This window comes from Chiloscyllium punctatum, chromosome 52 (genome assembly GCF_047496795.1).
Source record: "Chiloscyllium punctatum isolate Juve2018m chromosome 52, sChiPun1.3, whole genome shotgun sequence".
Lineage (NCBI taxonomy): Eukaryota > Metazoa > Chordata > Chondrichthyes > Orectolobiformes > Hemiscylliidae > Chiloscyllium > Chiloscyllium punctatum.
Genome location: NC_092790.1, coordinates 20,980,854 through 20,999,933, shown reverse-complemented (window position 1 = coordinate 20,999,933; position 19,080 = coordinate 20,980,854). Strand labels below are relative to the sequence as shown.

Here is a 19,080-nt window from a genome sequence, read left to right as displayed (position 1 = left end):
TCAGCCGCCGAATCCATAGAGAGTGCGGCCCTGACGTTTCAGAGCGTACACCACATCCATGGCGGTGACCGTCTTGCGCTTGGCGTGCTCGGTGTAGGTGACCGCATCCCTGATCACATTCTCCAGGAAAACCTTCAACACCCCGCGGGTCTCCTCGTAGATCAAACCCGAGATGCGCTTGACCCCGCCACGGCGAGCCAGGCGCCGGATGGCTGGTTTGGTGATGCCCTGGATGTTATCACGGAGCACTTTGCGGTGCCGCTTCGCTCCGCCTTTTCCCAGGCCTTTGCCTCCTTTACCTCTTCCAGACATCACGCTTCTTCAGTCCAATCGCTGCTGAATGAGAGCCGAGCTGCCTCCCCTTCCTTTTTTATATAACCCGGCCGGACCTGACTGAGAAACAGCTGACAGAGAGTGAGAGGCGGGTCCGGAGAGGAAACTGAGTGACTGACAGAGCAGGGAAATGGCTTTGATCATCCAGCTCCGCCTCCAGCTCACTCCCGCCCCAACTGTATCTGGGACTGAACCTTTTCTCCCCAAATCTGACTTTTAAGTGGGAGGCACGGTGGCACAGTGGTTAGCACTGCTGCCTCACAGCACCAGGGACCCAGGTTCAATTCCCGACTCAGGCGACTGACTGTGTGGAGTTTCCTCCGGGTGTTTGAAACAGACCGTAATGGAGAGATCAGCGCCCAGGGAAGAGGCCGAGCGGAGCAGGAACTGGTCCCGGAACTTGGAGTGAGCGGGCTGGGGGGAAGAGAAAGGCCTTTCTCGGGCTGTGTGTGGGCCTGCTGAGGGAGGCAGAGCGGGAAGAAGCTGCTGTGGGATATTCTTGGGGTTTACAATCCTCTGAACCGGGTTTTAATTTGAATATGTTTCCCGCTCTTTCTTGAGGTAGTGCGGACCAACTGTAAGAATGGGATGCTCTTGTAAAAGGATATACACTGGGATCTTGGTAAAAACATTAGAATTAGCGCCGGTTTCCTATTTCTAACAGGTATTTGGGGAGTTGGATATTGAACTGTGTCAGTATCCTGGTGGTTGAGTATTCCCATTCATGGTGCTGGGCATTTGTTGCTCAGTTTCTGGATCTCACTCAACTGTTATCACACAACACCAGGTTCTCGTCTAACAGTTTTTTTGGAAGCACTTGACGTGTAACATTGTGCACCCCAGTCCGGCACCAACATCTCCAAATCAACTGGTATCGAATCACATGAAAAACAAACAATCCCCAGACAAGGAGCAGCTCAGGGCAACAATGGAATCAGATCCGTGATTCTGGTTAAGTTGTTGGCGTTAAAGAAAAAGACAACACACATCCTAATGAAGATACAATGAATGTGACAATGATCAGTTCAATCTTGCCAGACTAGCCTCATGTTGATTTACAGGTGGTGTCCCTGTGTCTTCCTCCAGAAAAACACCTGAGGGACTAAGACACTGTAATACTTCCTCAGTTCAAAGCAAAGAGTGACCAGCTGCCTCTAACAAACAGAAGGTATGTAGCCCATTGACGTTTACACACCAGTGTTGGAGATAGATAAACTGAATCCTCATCCAAAATAGACATTCAGGAACAACATTAAAATCTGCAATTATTCAGAGCATTTTCAAAGTTACAATGAAGATAGACAAATAGGCCACATTGTTGCATGGTTTCAACAACCGTCCATGAAGTAGGGTTTAAGATTAGATTACTTACAGTGGGGAAACAGGCCCTTCGGCCCAACAAGTCCACACCGCCCCGCCGAAGCGCAACCCACCCATACCCCTACATTTACCCCTTACCTAACACTAGGGGCAATTTAGCATGGCCAATTCACATCTTTGGATTGTGGGAGGAAACCGGAGCACCCGGAGGAAACCCACGCAGACACGGGGAGAACGTGCAAACTCCACACAGTCAGTCGCCTGAGGTGGGAATTGAACCCGGGTCTCTGGCGCTGTGAGGCAGCAGTGCTAACCACTGTGCCACCGTGCCGCCCACATTAAGTATAGAGACGGAGGGAAACTGTGCTCACCAACAGGGCAGGAGTTACTGAGGAGTCATCGGGTCATGGAGACAGAAAGCATGCAAACTTTGGTCCAACTTGTCCAGATATTCTAACCTAATCTGGTCCCATTTGCCAGCACTTAGCTCATCTCTCTCTAAACCCTTCCTATTCATATTGTTAAAGTACAGATTTGAGATGGCCCAGGGAATCCCTTGTGGACTCAGACCTATCAGCCTCTCTTGGTTCGTCCTGGAGATCGTACTGTTTGATAGTCTGGAATAAAAACCTCTTACAAACAGTTTAGTTCAATGTTATCCTTGCCCTTTATTTACCAATAGCATCACTGTTACAACGTAACATTGACACCTAAAGCCTGAGAAAAGTAGGATACCAGCTCTTCCTTTAAGAGCCCTCGCAGACTGCTCCACTCTTCTGTCTCAAACAGGCTTCCTTTTTACAAAACTTTACCAAAAAAAATTGCATGTTCTTAATTAGACAGACTGCGGAAAGACAATAATTTGGAATGATGAGAAGTTAATTAACAGGTCCGTATGCACTTAACTGATCACTCCTGTAGGCCCCCAACCATCCATCAGGTGGGAAAAACAGATCCAGCCGAGTCACTGCCTGTTGGTGAGGTAAGTCCCTCTCATAAAGAGGGACTAAGTGGGAGAGGTCATAACGTAACCTTGCACAGCTTGCATATCAGATATCATTATTTTACAAAATAGCATCTTAGTGAGGAGGGCAAGCTTTGACGATAAAATGGCTTCCTGACAGATTGTGTCAGAATCTCTTCAATGATCGGTTTAGAATAATTTTTAAGCTAGGAGCAGACTCCTGCTTTTTATCTTAAACACAGAATCGTTCCGTACCTGAGGCTGAAAGGTTACATTTTAAATGATTTATTAGTCTCAAATTAAACATGCTTTCTTTTCAGGGCTGTGATTCAAATTCAAAGAAGACAGAAGATCTGACATGTTAGAATTGACAGTGGGGCAGTCATGGTGTGTAGGAACACCAAGTAAGTTAAATCTTCATCACTATTACACTTTAGAGTTTGCATTTCATAATCAGTGATGGCTACTCAAAATTACCATAAAGTGCCAAAATGCAAATAAATTCAAAACATTCGTCTATGTCTTATGTGTACAAATTTGCAACTATTGTAAATCAGTCAGTAGCTGTGCAAGAAAGAATGGTGTGTGTGCACATAGGATTTCTGTTAATCTAAAGATTAATTTTGCCCTTCTCAGTTAGTGATAATGCCAAAGTTTCCTTATATATCTGCACTCAATATCTCCTTCAGAAATCCTTGCTGTAACAATGTGACAGCATGATCTGCTTGTTCACCTTGATTGTAACTTTAAAATTGCCTTTACTACATGTGGAGTTAATGAAGTTCCTGAATGCCTACTTCATATGAGGATACAGTCTATCCCTCTTCTGATGCTGCAAATAATAATTGACTATGCATAATGGCATTTCTTGGAACTGAGTTGTTATGCATTGAGTACAGGGAGAAATAAAAAAATCTCCTCAGTTGTGTTTGACTCTTGGACTGAATGTGTACTTGGGGAAATTGAGCTCAATATATGTCTGACTCAATCCACTGACTGTGGAAAGGATGTTCTCCAATCGGACAACAGTATCATATCTGCTCTGTTGTTAGAAGCAGCTGTTCACTTGGCTTTGTACCGAGGAAATATTACATTATCTTGGTCTATCAATCATTTGCCCGCAGGAAGACAAGAGATAAATCACCATTAGGTCCTGTAAATCACCATTAGCGGAGTAGAAAGACATCAACTGATCAAGGCAACATTCAGGTCATGATCATGATAATTCTGTTTTTAAACAGGGCAATGTGAACAGAGCAAGGCCAGCTTACACTCGACCCTGGAGCTCCTCCCAATCTTTTATTGATTGTTTTAGAATTTCACAATTTATTAAGGTATAAAAAACTAAACAACTGCATTAACGCCATTACACAGTTCAATATTCAGCTCCCAATACACGAAATGTTGAAGGAAGAACAACGGACACTACTATCTCATTTCGAGTACTGGCCTTTAATTACCTACAATTCAATGTCTATTCGCAACAAACAGCGTGAAACAGAAGCCAAACAATGAATGCCCATCAGCGTTTAGGGGATTACAAACCACAAGAATGTCCCTCAGCAGGCCCACACAGAGCCCAAGAAAGGTCTCTCTGTCACCACCCGCCGCCCCCCCCCTCTCTCCTACCCCACCCCCACTCTCTCATACCCCACCCCCAGCCCGCTCACTCCAAGTTCCGGGACCAGTTCCTGCTCCGCTCGGCCTCTTACAAACAGCCCCCGGTTCTCCCTGAACTCACCCCGAATCAATCCCGGTCTCGGAGCCCCCTCTCTGTCCCAGGCTCCCATCCCGATGTGCTGCTGGAAGGAGCCTGCTGTTCCCTCCCTTCCCTGGGCGCTGATCTCTCCATTGCGGTCTGTTTCAAACAAACCTCTTGTACTCACTGAGTAAATGCTCCTCAATGGCAGCGCTCCTCTGGACAGAAACAATCATCATTGGAGGAGGGACAGCATCACGCATGCGCTGCTTTTCCCACTGCTTCCCAGAAACAAACACTAATTGGTCATTTCCCCAATTCCCTTTTGTCCCAGTTTGACCAAAGGAACTGGGGCTGTGGGGGAAAGGGCAGAGAAGGTTTCAAGCTGGGACATTGTCCCTTTATGAAGCTCCAATGGAGCTCATTCCCGGGTCATGTTAATAACTCCTCCCTCCGGCTCTCTCACAATCTGATCCGGGAGCGGAGAAACTGGCGGCCACTCGGCCCATCCCCTGTGCTCCCCCATTCAATAACATCACGTCTGATCTTATGTTAACTGTGGTATGTAATCCTGCTGACCCTCATCCACAAATATTAATTCCTTTAAGAAAGTAACATAACTGGAAAATAGTAACACAAATGAAATAAGTGGAACACTCTTACTAAGGCAGAGTGTAACTGTAGGAGAGAGTCTTGCATCACTGTGTTAGTCCCTGTTTCTGGTTCAGGAGGCGTGTGCAAAAATCAGACCTGGAGCAGGGGTGTGCAATAACGTCTCTGGGCCTCGATTTAGTGTATCGTGGACAACAGATGTTAGTGTCAGGTATGCTGCAGACAGAAACCTTCTGATGTATTGTATGCCACAACGAAAAACCCCAGGTGTTTTTGTTTATTCTCTCTGGGGACGTGGACGTCGCTGGCTGAGCCGAGCATTTATTCCACTTTGAGCAGGCGGTGGTGAGCCACCTTCTGGAACAGCTTTTGTCCATGTGCTGCCTACAATGCCATGAACAGGGATTTCAAAAGTCTTGATCAAGTGACGGTGAAGTAAAGGGGATATATTTCCAAGTGATTATCGTGTGCGGCTTAGACAGAATCTTGCCCTCTATCAAGCTGATGTCTCCCTCCATCAACTGGATTTAACTTTTCAGATGGAGGTTGCCCTGAGTTTGGAAAGTTTTACAATTTACACAATTTTTGTATTATTTTTGTAAACTTAACAAATCTTTAGGGTTCTGTGAGATCCCAAGAATAGGCATACAAATCGGTTAGAAAATAAACAGACAAACATAAAGCCTGGGAACAATTTATAATTCAGGGCAGAGGAGATGATATGGGGGTTGCAGTGAGGGAGAAACTCACTGAGATCTTTGTCGAGAGAGGGGGAGAACTTCTTCAAGGGAGCCATCCTTACAAGAGGATTCACAGTAAGCTTAGAATCAACTTCGTGAACTTTTCCAGTTTCCTCATTTCCCCTCCCCCCTACTTTACACCAGTTCAAACCTGCCAGCTCAGCAGCATCCTCATGACCTGTCCTACCTGCCAATTTTCCTGCACACCTATCCGCTCCACCCTCCTCTCTGACCTATTACCATCATCCCCACCTCCATCCATCTATTAAACTCTTAACTACTTTCTCCCCAACACACACACACACACACACACCCAACTCCCTTTTATCGCTCCATCCTGGAGGCTTCCAGCCTTATGCCTGATGAAGGAATGCCCAAACCGTTGATTTTCCCCTCCTCGGATGCTGCCTGACCTGCTGTGCTTTTCCAGCAACCCTCTAATCTTGACTCTGATCTCCACCATCTGCAGTCCTCACTTTTGCCACAATTTAAAGTTCAGCAAACAATGGGATCAAGGGCATTGATTAAGAGAGAGAAAATGAGGACTGGAATAAGCATGCAGATGTTTTGAAAACAAAATTAACTGTTAAAGCATTGATAAATATGTAAAGAGGAAATTGGAAAAAAAAAACATGGGTTCGTGAACACAAAGATCAATAAGAGGCAGTCCATAAAAGGGAGCAAAAATGGCTATCCACCCAAATACATAAATGTTGTTCTCTGATCACAAAGGACGACATAAATGATGCACCAGGAATGTTGGGGAACACAGAGTTCAGCGAGAGCGAAGAACTGAAACAAATCAATATTGTTTGGAAAATTGTGTTGGGATAATGGATAGGATTGAAGCTGGGAAACAGCTGGGCCTGGTCATCCACATCCCAGAGTACTTAACATAGTGGTCACAGAAATAGAGAATTGTCCTTTTCTAAGATTCCAGAGGCATTGCAATGTTTCCCACAGATTGTGGGTTAGCTAATGTAACCAATCTATTTAAAAAGCAAGTTAGAGATAATTGGGGAATGATTGGCCACTCAACACGTATAGGGAGGAAATGGATAATTTTTTCGATAATAAGCTATGACTAGGAATCATGGCAAGAATCATGATTAGAATCCAACTCTTCACAATATAGTCACAATGATTTAGAAAAGAAAACTAAATGTAATATCTCCAGATTGAGAAAAGACATAAAATTGGGTTGGATGGTGAGGTGTGAAAGAAGATGCATTGTGATTGTGTTGAGGAGAAGTCAATGGGCAAAAGCAACTTAATTAGATTACTTACAGTGTGGAAGCAAGCCCTTCAGCCCGACAAGTCCACACCGACCCACCAAAGCATAACCCACCCAGACCCATTCCCCTACATTTACCCCTTCACCTAACACTACGGGCAATTTCGCATGGCCAATCCACCAAACCTGTGCATTTTTGGACTGTGGGAGGAAACCAGAGCACCCAAAGGAAACCCACGCAGACATGGGGAGGATGTGCAATCTCCACACAGTCAGTCGCCTCAGGCAGGAATTGAACCCAGGTCTCTGGCACTGTGAGGCAGCAGTGCTAACCACTGTGCCACCATGCTGCCTATAATGTGGATAAATGTAAGGTTTTTAGTAAGGACAGTCAGAGTTGATGAAAATGAAACTGGAAAAGCACAGCATCAGAGGACCAGCAAAGTCAATTTTTTATTTGGAAGTACAAATAAATCATATATTAGACATAGACAACTGAAATGCATCTCTTGAACATTATGCAAAAAGTAAGGGCATTCTTGGGAGGGAGATTAGGAAATCAAAGAGAGGGATACCAGATATTCTTGGCAGATAAGGTTAAGCATGATTCAACGAGATTCTACAAGATAATTCAAAACAGTTAACAATGAGGGAGAGAAAGAGAGTAGGGCACCTTAAAGATCAAAGAGGTAGTTGTTGTTGTCAGAGCCTGTTCCCACTGAAAGGGAATGCAAACTCAGCAAACAGGCAGAACTCAGACAAGTGGAGATTTATTCATGCAAAACCCAGTAGAAGCAGGGGAAAAAGGATTCCCTCCAGAGACCTGCCCTGAAAGGGAGATCGTGACACACTCTAAATTTATAACATAATGCAGTATTTTTATAAATTTGCTGATAACAATCACATACAACTTGATCACTCTGATCCTTCTTCATACTTCGTAAACTCAATCCTATAAGATACCGAATCAATGATGGGCAGTCCCTTAACAGGCCTCAGCTTCCCATGACCTCATGGCATTGAACAGACACTAGAATCACTTGTTCATGCCATCTTTCAATGCATCCTCTTCATTCACATTCCAAAGTTAATTACTAGACTCTTTCACACCTCTCAGACTGGCTTGATCTGTGAGTCAGTTTGAAGTCTGTTATTCATTGTATCTCACGTGCTTTCTTTATGAAATTCTGTTATTCGTCTTATATTTCCCATTGTCCTACTTATGTGTGTTTAAAATACCAAAGACATTTAGTTTTAACGAGTTGCTATAAGATTTGTAAGAACGCTTTCTGTTCTGTTTAGTTCAGTTTAGGCCTGTTTTCAAAGACCTTTTCTGTAATGTGAACTGTTTTCAAAACAGCAATACCCATTTTCCTGAGTTTGCCTGCTTCCAAGTAAAAAGACTGATGTAAAAATTTATTTTCTGCCTCTCCCATCTTCTGAAATTCAAACAGAATTGCAGGGGTGAACTGGATCTGGTGGTAACAAAAAATGACCCATGTCTGCTCAACCAAAATGGCTGACAAATGTCTACTCTTAGTACATTGTCATTAATAGCTGTGAATAATCTAGTTTGTCCAGGGCAAATGAGAGTACATCTAAAAACTTACTAACTTTCACACATAGTCATAAATGTTTTGGTTCCATGTATCTATATTTATTTTGTAGAATCTCTAACTAAAATTATTGCATAATGCAATCTAATTAAGAAACAAAATAGCTAACTTTTGGTCCTGTAGCTACCTAGGGAGTTTAGTATGCTCTATCTTGCACTTGGTATTTATTGACTTGGTGGTATAGTCACCCTTTCATTAGTCAGCTGAGAATCTTGCTTTGTTTGTCTTGGAGGCATGTTCTGATCTGGGATTGTTGCTGCTCAAGGCAATTATATTTGAAGTAGTTTTGTTCAAAGGTATCATTGTTTTCTTTAATTTAAGGCTGGGACAGACGGTTAGTCACATTCATCTCCTTTCAGCCATTTTGCGTTATCTTTCTAAGGCTGTTGCCTTTTTAATTGTCAGCCATTTTGGGTGAATCGACGTGGACGATTTTGTTACCAGCAGATCCAGTTCACCCCTGCAGTAATCTCAGAGATCTGATCTAGTGTGTCTCAGAACATTGTGGGAAGTTAAGGAGGATATTCTGGTGCCCCTTGCAGACATTGGATATCAGGTCATATTTTGCTATTACTTTAAGAAGGGATGTAAGGAGAAGCCTGGGAAGTATAGACCTGTGAGTTTGACTTGTGTGATGGGTACATTGTTGGAGGGGATTCTGAAAGGTAGGATTCAAATGTACGGTTTGGGGAAGGGTGGTGGGAGAGGGCAAGGGATGATTAGGAATTGTCAGGATTGTTTTGTAGAAGGAAATTATATTTCGCAAAGTTGATTGAGATTGTTGAGGGAGTATCCAAGAAGATTGAGGGCACATTGGTAAACATTATTGACATAAAGTTTGGGAAAGCCTTTTACAAGTTTCTGCATAGTAGATTAATTTGCAAAGTTAGATTACATGGGATTCAGGTTGAGTGTGCCAATTGAATATAAAATTGGCATAACAGCAGGAGATGGAAGGAGGTGGACAGTTGCTTATTAGACTGGATGCAAGTTAGCAATGGTGTTCCACCCCAATCGGTGTTGGGTCCACTTTTGTTTGTTTTTTATGTAAATGATTTAGATGAGAATACAGAAGACATGGTTAGTAATTTTGCAGATGTCATCAAAATTGGTGGGATAGTGGACAGTGACGGCTATCTCAGCTTAGAAACAAATCTTGATTAAATTAGTCAATGGCGTGAGGAATGGCAGATGAAGTTATTGAGCCATTGCATATTTACAAAAGAAACGGTTGGACTTATACAATTACAAATAGGGCCTTGGGTAGTGCTGTTGAACAGAGAGACCTAGTTGGCCAGCTACATATTTTTAAAGGTTGCTTCACATGTAGACAGTGTGGTGAAGAAAACATCTAGCGTGCTTGCCTTCATTGCTCACACCTTTGAGTACAGGAGTTGGAAGGTCGTATTGAAGTCGTATAGGATGTTGATGAGTCCTATTCTGGATTACCGTATCAAGTTCTGGTCACCCTGTTATCAAAAGTATACTATTGAGCTGGAAAAGGTTCAGAAAAGCTTTACAAGGATGTTGTTGGGAATGGAGGGATTCCGTTGTAAGAATAGGCTGGGACTTCTGTTTTCTGGAACCTGAGATCTTGATGGGTGATCAATCATGAGGGCTAAAGGTAAAGGGAATGGTAGGTTTTTTTATGGTAAGAGACTGCAAAAGTATGAGACATATTTTTAAGGTAAAAGATTTTAAAAGTAAGTTTTTTTTAAGCAGTATGGATTGTGTGGAATTAACTTCAAATGGGGGTATTGCATATGGATACAGTTACAATGTAGATCATTGTTAAGATTTTGGATAGTTATGTGCCAAGGACAGGCAGGACAGGCAAGTGGGACTTGTCTAGTTTGAGATTATATTGGGTATGGACTGGTTGGACAGAAGGATCTGTTTCTGTGCTATTTGACTTACCCTTGCAAGAGTGAGGCAACTGTTCTGGTTTGATCCCAGTTCATTTTGAAAGCTTCTAAACGACAGCAGGAAGTCCCATTCAGAGCACTGTGCAATCAAACAACACCCTCGGTGTATGGGAAATTAACTGTAAAATGAATCTATCGGTGGAATTCAAAGATAGGGCACTTCTGTTTGGCAGAGGTGGGTATTGCAGATGCTGGAGATTAGAGTGGTGCTTGAAAAGTACAGCAATTCAAGCAGCATCCGAGAAGCAGGAAAATCGATGTTTCGGGCAAAAGGCTTTGATATCAACTAAATGAAGTAATTCAATCCGACAGACGGGGTGTGTTCAGCTCCTTTCACAGATGCTGTGAGTGGCTCTTAAAAGAGCCTTTGGGTTGTCAGATTCAATAACGACCTCTTCACTTTTTAGCGGCTCCCCCAGCGGCGGTTTTCTTGGGCAGCAGCACGGCCTGGATATTAGGCAGCACCCCGCCCTGAGCGATGGTCACCCCTCCCAGCAGCTTGTTGAGCTCCTCGTCGTTGCGCACGGCCAGCTGTAGGTGCCTGGGGATGATGCGGGTCTTCTTGTTGTCCCGGGCCGCGTTGCCGGCCAGCTCCAGGATTTCAGCCGTCAGATACTCCAGCACCGCAGCCAGATAGACCGGCGCTCCGGCACCCACACGCTCAGCATAGTGACCCTTTCTCAGGAGCCTGTGAACACGGCCCACCGGGAACTGCAGGCCAGCCCGGGACGACCGAGACTTCGCCTTGGCGCGACCTTTCCCACTGCCCTTTCCTCTTCCAGACATGACCACAATCTCACAAACACTTTCAGAGAGAATACTACACTCCGCCCACATTGCGGCTTCTTATACCTTCGGGAGGGATGGTGGGGCGGCCGTTTCTGATTGGTCCCATTCTTCAGCCCCTCCTAATGTTGTTCCAATTCCCAATCAGATATCTGCCTCATTCCCCAACCCGGAGAGGGCACGGGGAGGGGGGCGGAAAGTACCGGCACCAAATCATCAACCGCCTTCTTTCCAATTTGAAAAGCCCGCCAATATATACCGAAAAGTAGGCAGTTTAAACACAGAATAATACACAAATACTGGAGATAATTTATTTCTACATGAAAAGTGGGCCCTTTACATTAACTCTCTACCTCATTCCCTAACCGACTGGAACCTGCCCATTTCTGATCTTGAATTGGGATTAAACACTAAACATAAGCGGACCCCAAAAAAGGCGCCAAACCCTGCACTCTGCAACTAATCATTTCCTTCACATTTCAACAGCGCCCCGATATACTGATACAACATGAGAATACGTTCTCCCGAGTCAGTGCATTCATAGTGAACACGATCGTTCGAGAATATTTTAAAGTTACCCTCCCTAATGCACACCATCATAGATCGATACAAATAAAACCTCCACGTTCCCTCCGCCACTTCTGCAGCTGTTCTCGTTTTATTTCGGTGCATTTGGCAAGGCTCTGCATCCGGACAATACCCTTACGGAGATTTGGAAATTAAAAATAAACGATGGAAACTTTTTTTTTGTTTGCTGGGGGGCACTTGGTTTGATGGGGAATGAAACTCAGGGTTCATGCCCCACCGGGGTTTGTAGCTCCAGAACTGATCGAATAACAGAGTAACCAGGATACATACAATTACACATCAACTCTCTCCCCAGGCAGGGACTGTAGGATACACATGAACGTATCAGAGAATAAGGCGCGGACAAGGTCAGCGATCACTCAACACTTGACAGAACATTCATGAAATACAAATGTCGTAATAATTTTAAAAACCCAGTGATTCAGCTGTTTCAGTGAAGTTGTGGGTGGCTCTTATAAGAGCCTTTGGGTTGTGGATGTGTGTGTGTTTCAGTGCAGTGCGGTCCTTCACTTGGAGCTGGTGTACTTGGTCACCGCCTTTGTACCCTCCGACACGGCGTGCTTGGCCAGCTCCCCGGGCAGCAGCAGCCGCACGGCGGTCTGGATCTCCCGGGAGCTGATGGTGCTGCGCTTGTTGTAATGGGCCAGGCGGGAAGCCTCCCCCGCGATCCGCTCGAAAATATCGTTGACGAACGAGTTCATGATGCTCATGGCCTTGGAGGAGATGCCGGTGTCGGGGTGAACCTGCTTCATCACTTTGTAAATGTAGATGGAGTAACTTTCTTTCCTGGGCCTCCTCCTCTTCCTGCCGCCTTTCGCTGGCGCCTTCTTGATGATTTTCTTCGCGCCCTTCTTGGAGGTTTGCTGAGCTTTCTTCTCATCAGCCATAGCGCCGCTCACTGTCAGACACAGAATAAGTGAAAGTGGGCTCGGAGTTCCCTTTTTATAGACTGACGACGTCATCAATGCTAATGAGGGATGGGGGAACGTCATGCTCCTGATTGGGTAGTTTACAGAGAGTCATTCCCAAGCATTGGGTCTCTCTGATTGGTTAGTGTGAGATCCAATGTGGATCTGTCAGGATCTGCAACGAAATGTGAAGTGGATGGTGTTTCTGTTCCTGAGGGAGATTTGTTTTGTGTCTGTGACACAGAAAGTGACTGTGGTATTGGCTCGGTTTTCTTTTGCTTGTTGTTGTGATGATGTGTTTCTCGCTCCGCATGTCTGTTTCTGTTCCTCTGTATAGGCTGGAATTAACACAGAACTTGTCACTGTGTGAAAAAAAAACTGTCATCCATTCGGAATTGCGATTACATTTGTTGTCAAGTTATACAAACCACTGAACCCGACTGTGAATGTTTTCTACCCTTGGGGTTGATGCATCTCGTTCTCAATTGCACGGAATTGGAGAAATTATAAGAAAAAGTTTCTATCTCATACTTTTCTTGAGTCACGAGTTGAGTCACGTCTTGACTGTGGGATGAATATATTTCTGAGAACTTGACTGATAAATGTGGGCCCAGACACGTATCGATAACTGTGTGCTTTGAAAGTACGTGCAGTGTAACTGAACCACGTTGCTGCACTTTTCAATTAGGCGTCTTGCAGTTTCATGCAGGGATTTACAACATTTCTCAGTCTTACGCGAATGCCTGTTAACCAGCAACTGTCAGCATGCTATATATATGTGTCACTTTAACTTTATATCTGTCGTGTCCTAATTTACACGTTACATTAACTCAACATCTGTCCATTGAGGCTCTGGTCCTCCATCTAATAGTCAGTGTTATTTCAAGACAGGCTTTATTGTGTAACCATCAAACACTGATGTGAGCGGTAAAACGTTACACTATTTGCCAGCCACTTAGAAATATTCCTCCAATCTATGCCCCCAGGAGAAAGTGAGAACTGCAGATGCTGGGGATAAGAGGCTTACGCCCAAAACGTCGAGATGAAGGGCTTATGTTTCAAACAACGATTTTCCTGCTCCTCGGATGCTGCCTGATCTGTTGTGCTTTTCCAGCACCACACTCTCGACTCCAATCTGTGCCCGTCTGTGTCTGGGATGTATTTATTGTAAACTCTATTTCACAGTCTTAACACATTTCACAGTATGTTACTGGACTTAACTCAAACCTTCTGAAGCGTACCGTGTTGCTTTACTCTGTTGGTGTACCGGATATTGAAAGTACCAGATACCACTTTGGACAGACTCAGGTAGAACTCACTACCCTCCACTCCCATGCCCTATGAATATCAGCTTCTACAAATTGAACTTGCATTTGTATTTATAACTGCAGCATTTTGATAAAGGATAATACTTTGTACATTGTTACTGACAATATGTGCAGTGTCACAGCTGATGTTACGTTATTTATGCCAGTTTCTAGCTAATCAATACTTGTATTATATCCTAACAATTTATTGCTTTGCAAGTGACTCAGTATTTCATTCTGTAAATGCCAGTCTATTGTCTCTAATCTTGTATTTACTCAGTTTTACTCAATCACTGGCATGTCAGAGAGCAAGTATCTCAACATCTCAAAGTTTCTGATGAAATGGATGGTTAATCTTTTTTTCACTCCATCCTTGATACATCAGGGTAACTTATAACTGTATCAATCAGTATATGATCTGTGAGCGCACACATATCAGTAAGTTAAAGATAAAGTGTATGGTGAATAATGCTGCAGATACATTGTATATACTGTAGTTATTAATTTCTTTCAATCTTCTGTCACATTAAATACCTCAAAACAGAAGACCATTAAGAAGCATGAGAATTCTGTGACATTTCTTCTGCCTGTGTGCACTCTGTCCTGAGAACAGATCACAAAGACTTTAGCTATGGTCTTCATCTCATTTTGATATTTAGTGCCCATAACCAAAGACTCCATTTTGTATCAAAAAAGATATATGGATACATTAGCATAACTTAAGCTGATAACTCAACCGTAACTGCTCTTTGTGGAACAGAACAAGGGGAGAATGTTCTGCATTGATTTTTTAGTTTTGAACAGGAAGCCTTCTGTCTATGTCCTTCACTCAGGATTCTCTCATGAGCAGTGACATACTCCCAGCATCAACTCTTAACTCCCTTCAGATTTTTTTTTTGCTCTAAAGGTCATACAGTGTTCTTCAAAACTCCAATGAGAATATACCCAACCATTTTATACGTACAATGAGAGCCTATCAATCTGCAGCTCTAAGCTTCTGCTATTTGAATATGAGTGTACAGGTATCACCCTCTTCCAGTAAGATTCTGCTGTGTGCATACCTATGTGAATTTCTCACCCTATACCTGTTGGTTTCTACTGTGTGAATATGACAGTTTCTAGTCTGTAAATGGGATAGCTTAATCAATCGTCCATGTCAGTTTCTGTATTCTTAAAATGTGAACGTAGTTATCAATGTCAACCTGCCACCTTCTGCTAAGTAAACATGTGGGGGTCCATGTTGAAATGTACCTGTTGCTTTCAGCGACAGGAATGGATGAGTTTAGTTATCATTCTTTTCCTGTCAGTTTCTTCGATGTGAATGTATTGGTGTAGTTATCCATCTGCACTGATGAAGGGCTTTTAAACAAAACGTCAATTCTTTGGATGCTTCCTGACCTGTACTTTTCCAGTACCACACTCCTGACTCTAATCTCCAGCATCTGCAGTCCTCACCTTTACCTATCAATTTGTACCTGTCAGTTTCTGATCTGTGAATATGGAAGTATCATTACTGATCTGTCCATTAGTTTCTGAAATTTGAATATGACTGTCTAGTTATCTATCTCTCCCTGTGAGATTCTGTGATGTGAAGATGACAGTCCAATTATCTATCTGCCCCTGTCAGATTCTGCTGTGTGAATATGAGAATGTCATTACCAGTCTCTACCTGTTGGCGTTTGCTATGTCAATGTGATTTTAGTTATCAATCTGCCTCATTAGGTTCTAGGTGAATGTAAAAAATGTAGTTATCAATATATACCTGTGAGATTCTGCTCTGGGAATATGAGTGTATTATCAAAACGTACTTGTCAGTTTCTGCAATATGATTGTACAAACACATTCACCAGTCTATCCCTGACAGCTTCAACCATATGAATGGATGAGTGCATCTGTACCTGAAAGTATCTGTCCCTGTCAGTTTGTGTTCTGTGAATGAGTGAGTGTACTTATATATTTGTCTCTGTTAAACATGACACTTGCAGAAACTGCAGGAGCTGTTTTTACATCAAATCTCTGTTCCTCAACATGAATAAGATTTTATCTATTGCCATCCATGTCAGGGTGGCATAGTGGCACAGTGGTGCCAGGGACACAGATTCAATTCCAACTGTGCTTCATTATCTGTGTGCAGTTTGCACATTCTGCCCACGTCTCCATGAGTTTCCTCTGGGTGCTCTAGTTTCATGGTCCAAACATGTGCAGGTTTGCTGGATTAGCCATGGTAAATTGTCCTGTAGTCTTCAAGGATGTGCAGTGTCTCTTCATGTCAAATTTGATTTCCCTTTGGACAGGTATGATGTTTTGGAAAGTGTGGGGGGAGTGATGGCTGTTCATGCTACGTTCCCCTGAGAATCCAAGTTTCTGGTACTGAGACTGGCTCTAATGCAATGAGGGGTACATCGGCTTCCAGGAGATCAATTGTGTGAGGGGATTCTGTAGTCCGAGGTAAAGACAGACCTTTCTGTGGCCAGTAGCGATAAAGCAGAATGGTGTGTTGGTTCCCTGGTGCCAGGATCAAGGATGTCTCAGAGAGGGTGCAGAATGTTCTCATGGGGGAAGAGGGGACAGCAAGAGGTCATTGTTCACATTGGAACCAACGACATAGGAAGGGAAAAGGTTGAGATTCTGAAGGGAGATTAGAGAGAGTTAGGCAGAAATTTAAAAAGGTTACTCCCAGTGCTACAAGCTAGTGAGAGCAGGAATAGGAGGATGGAGCAGAAGAATGCATGACTAAGGAGCTGGTGAATGGGGAACGATTCACATTTTTGGATGATTGGAATCTCTTTTGGGATAGAAGTGACCTGTACAAGAAGGACGGATTGCACCTAAATTGTAAGGGGACTGGCAGGGAAATTTCCTCGATCTGCTCGGGACGATTGAAATAGAAGCGAGTCAAACAAACAGCCAGGGCAAGCAGGGACAAGGTAGGACTAATAAATTAAACTGCATTTACCTTAAAACAAGGGGCCTCACAGGGAAAGCAGATGAACTTAGGGCATGGTTAGGAATATTGGACTGGGATATCATAGCAATTACAGAAACATGGCTCAGGGATGGGCAGGACTGGCAGCTTAATGTTCCAGGATGCAAATGCTACAGGAAGGACAGAAAGGGAGGCAAGAGAGGAGGGGGTGTGGCACCTTTTACAAAAGGTGATTAAGGGTAAGCTGCTGGAAATAGCAGACAATCTGGTATTGAGTCTGTGTCCTTCCATGTGGAAAGGAGAGATAATTACAGCAGTATCTCAGCATTTACATTTGTTGGAAACACCATCAGAATCTTCAGAGATGGCTAACATTCAATGAAAAATGCAGCAACTTGAGTTAGAGGCAAAAGACAAGGAAAGGGCAACAGAAATGAAATCTTTTGAATTATGATTAAATGCAGAAGACAGAACGAGGAGAGAGAGAAAGGGAAAGAAAGAAAGAGAGAGAGTTTGAACTTTGGAAATTGGCACTTAGACAGGAGTTCAAAAATTCACTTCCTGAACTAGTGAAAACCCATGTGGAAGAGCAGAGAGTTAAAATGGCATGATTGGCAGCTGAAACGGCTGATGCTTATGAGTGGATCACAGTTTGGTTTCTAAAACCAATTTCAATCCATGAGCGATAGAAGTTGAGGATAAGAGAAATCCTCACATGGAAAGGAAATGATAGATCTCAGTGAAGGTCATAAGGATGACTTATCACAAGTTAAAAAGGAAACCCTTGAAGGGGAAAGGGAAGTTAAAAAGCTCTGGTGTTTTCCCTACAATAAAATAGGCCACATGAAATCAGAGTGTTGGTGGGTTAGGAAAAACACTGGGAAGCCAGATGTAGGAAACAGGATAAGCCAATGATTTTTGTTAGAGTGGTAATAGAAAGCACAATGGAGATTCGAAAGCTGCACCAGAATATACAAGCTGGTGGGAGGTGCCAGATCTTCTTAAACCATCCACCTCTGAAGGTAACGTTTACTCGCATAGGCCAGGTGGATCAGGTAAAGTGGTTTCAATATTAAGAGATACAAAGATCCTCTCAATCTGTGATGCTGAAAGATGAGATGATATGTACCTCTGAAGGACTATTGCTTGAAAATGTACTAGTAACGGGAATTCATGTTGAGACAAGAAACACTGAATTGTGAGAAGTGAGGTTAGAGTGTCCAGTGCAGTGACGAGTGGAGAAGTTGTGGTAGGGGTAGTGGACAAACTCTCAGCTCCGGGAATACAATGTGTCCTTGCTACTGATATTGTTGATTCACTGGTAGGAGTGCTGCTGTTGAAAAGCCAGTGAAAACTCAGGCAACTGGGAATTTTCCAGACTGTGTGGTGACAAAGTCACCAGTTGAAACAGGAGAGATCAAAGAGTACAGATAAGAAAGTTGAAGTGAAATTAGCAGAGACCGTGTTTGATCAGATGGTTGAGACAAACCGGGAAGAGATAGATGACAAAGCAGACATCTTTCGCTGAGATAAATTAACCAAGTTACAGCAGTAAGATGAAAATTTAAAGCAATTGTACAAAAAGGCCCAGATAGAAAAAGAATCTGAATATATCCCTGCATATTATTATCTTAATAATGATGTCTTAATGAGGAAATGGAGACCATCACACATTCAGGCTGATGAGAAATGGGCAGAACTGTATGAAGTTGTATTGCCAGTTGGTTATAGAAGGGACGTGTTGTGAGTAGCGCATGGGCGACCACTAGAAGCTCATTTAGGTGGGTGAAAAACTCAGACTTTTGCAGAGATTGTTTGGAAATCACATTATTTAATTGTCGTCTCTGTCTGTGATGACCATTCAGTAAAAGATTAATGCTGTCCTTCTCAGTCACAGATAAATTCCATGTAAATGTGCTTCATCTGGGTTGGAGGATTTGAGTTAGTGGTAGAGGCTGAATAGGCTGGAGCTGTTTTCCCTGGAGAGGGACCTTTATAGAGGTTCATAAAATCATGTGCAGCATGGATAAGTGATAGAGGCTGGACCGAAGGGTCTCTTTCCGTGCTGTACATCTCTATGACTCGATGGCTGTGAATAATGACACTTATTGGAAATGGGGTG

At 43.4% G+C, this 19,080-nt stretch overlaps 2 protein-coding genes and 1 pseudogene across 2 annotated transcripts; all 3 read right to left on the bottom strand.

Moving 5' to 3' along the window:
- On the bottom strand, nucleotides 1-312 carry LOC140470622 (histone H4). The gene has a single exon (XM_072566669.1). It carries the CDS (start codon nucleotides 310-312, stop codon nucleotides 1-3), a length of 312 nt encoding a protein of 103 aa, XP_072422770.1.
- A 10,395-nt stretch (nucleotides 313-10,707) lies between these two features.
- Nucleotides 10,708-19,080, bottom strand: part of LOC140470930 (uncharacterized) — a 28,696-nt pseudogene continuing 20,323 nt past the window's right edge.
- Nucleotides 11,976-12,779, bottom strand: LOC140470966 (histone H2B 1/2-like). The gene has a single exon (XM_072566886.1). The coding sequence runs from the start codon at nucleotides 12,777-12,779 to the stop codon at nucleotides 12,324-12,326; it is 456 nt and encodes a 151-aa protein (XP_072422987.1). The 3' UTR covers nucleotides 11,976-12,323.

Excerpts from the sequence above, each read along its gene's own strand:
- LOC140470622 (XM_072566669.1), bottom strand. The coding sequence starts at position 312 with ATGTCTGGAAGAGGTAAAGGAGGCAAAGGCCTGGGAAAAGGCGGAGCG.
- LOC140470966 (XM_072566886.1), bottom strand. The coding sequence starts at position 12,779 with ATGACGTCGTCAGTCTATAAAAAGGGAACTCCGAGCCCACTTTCACTT.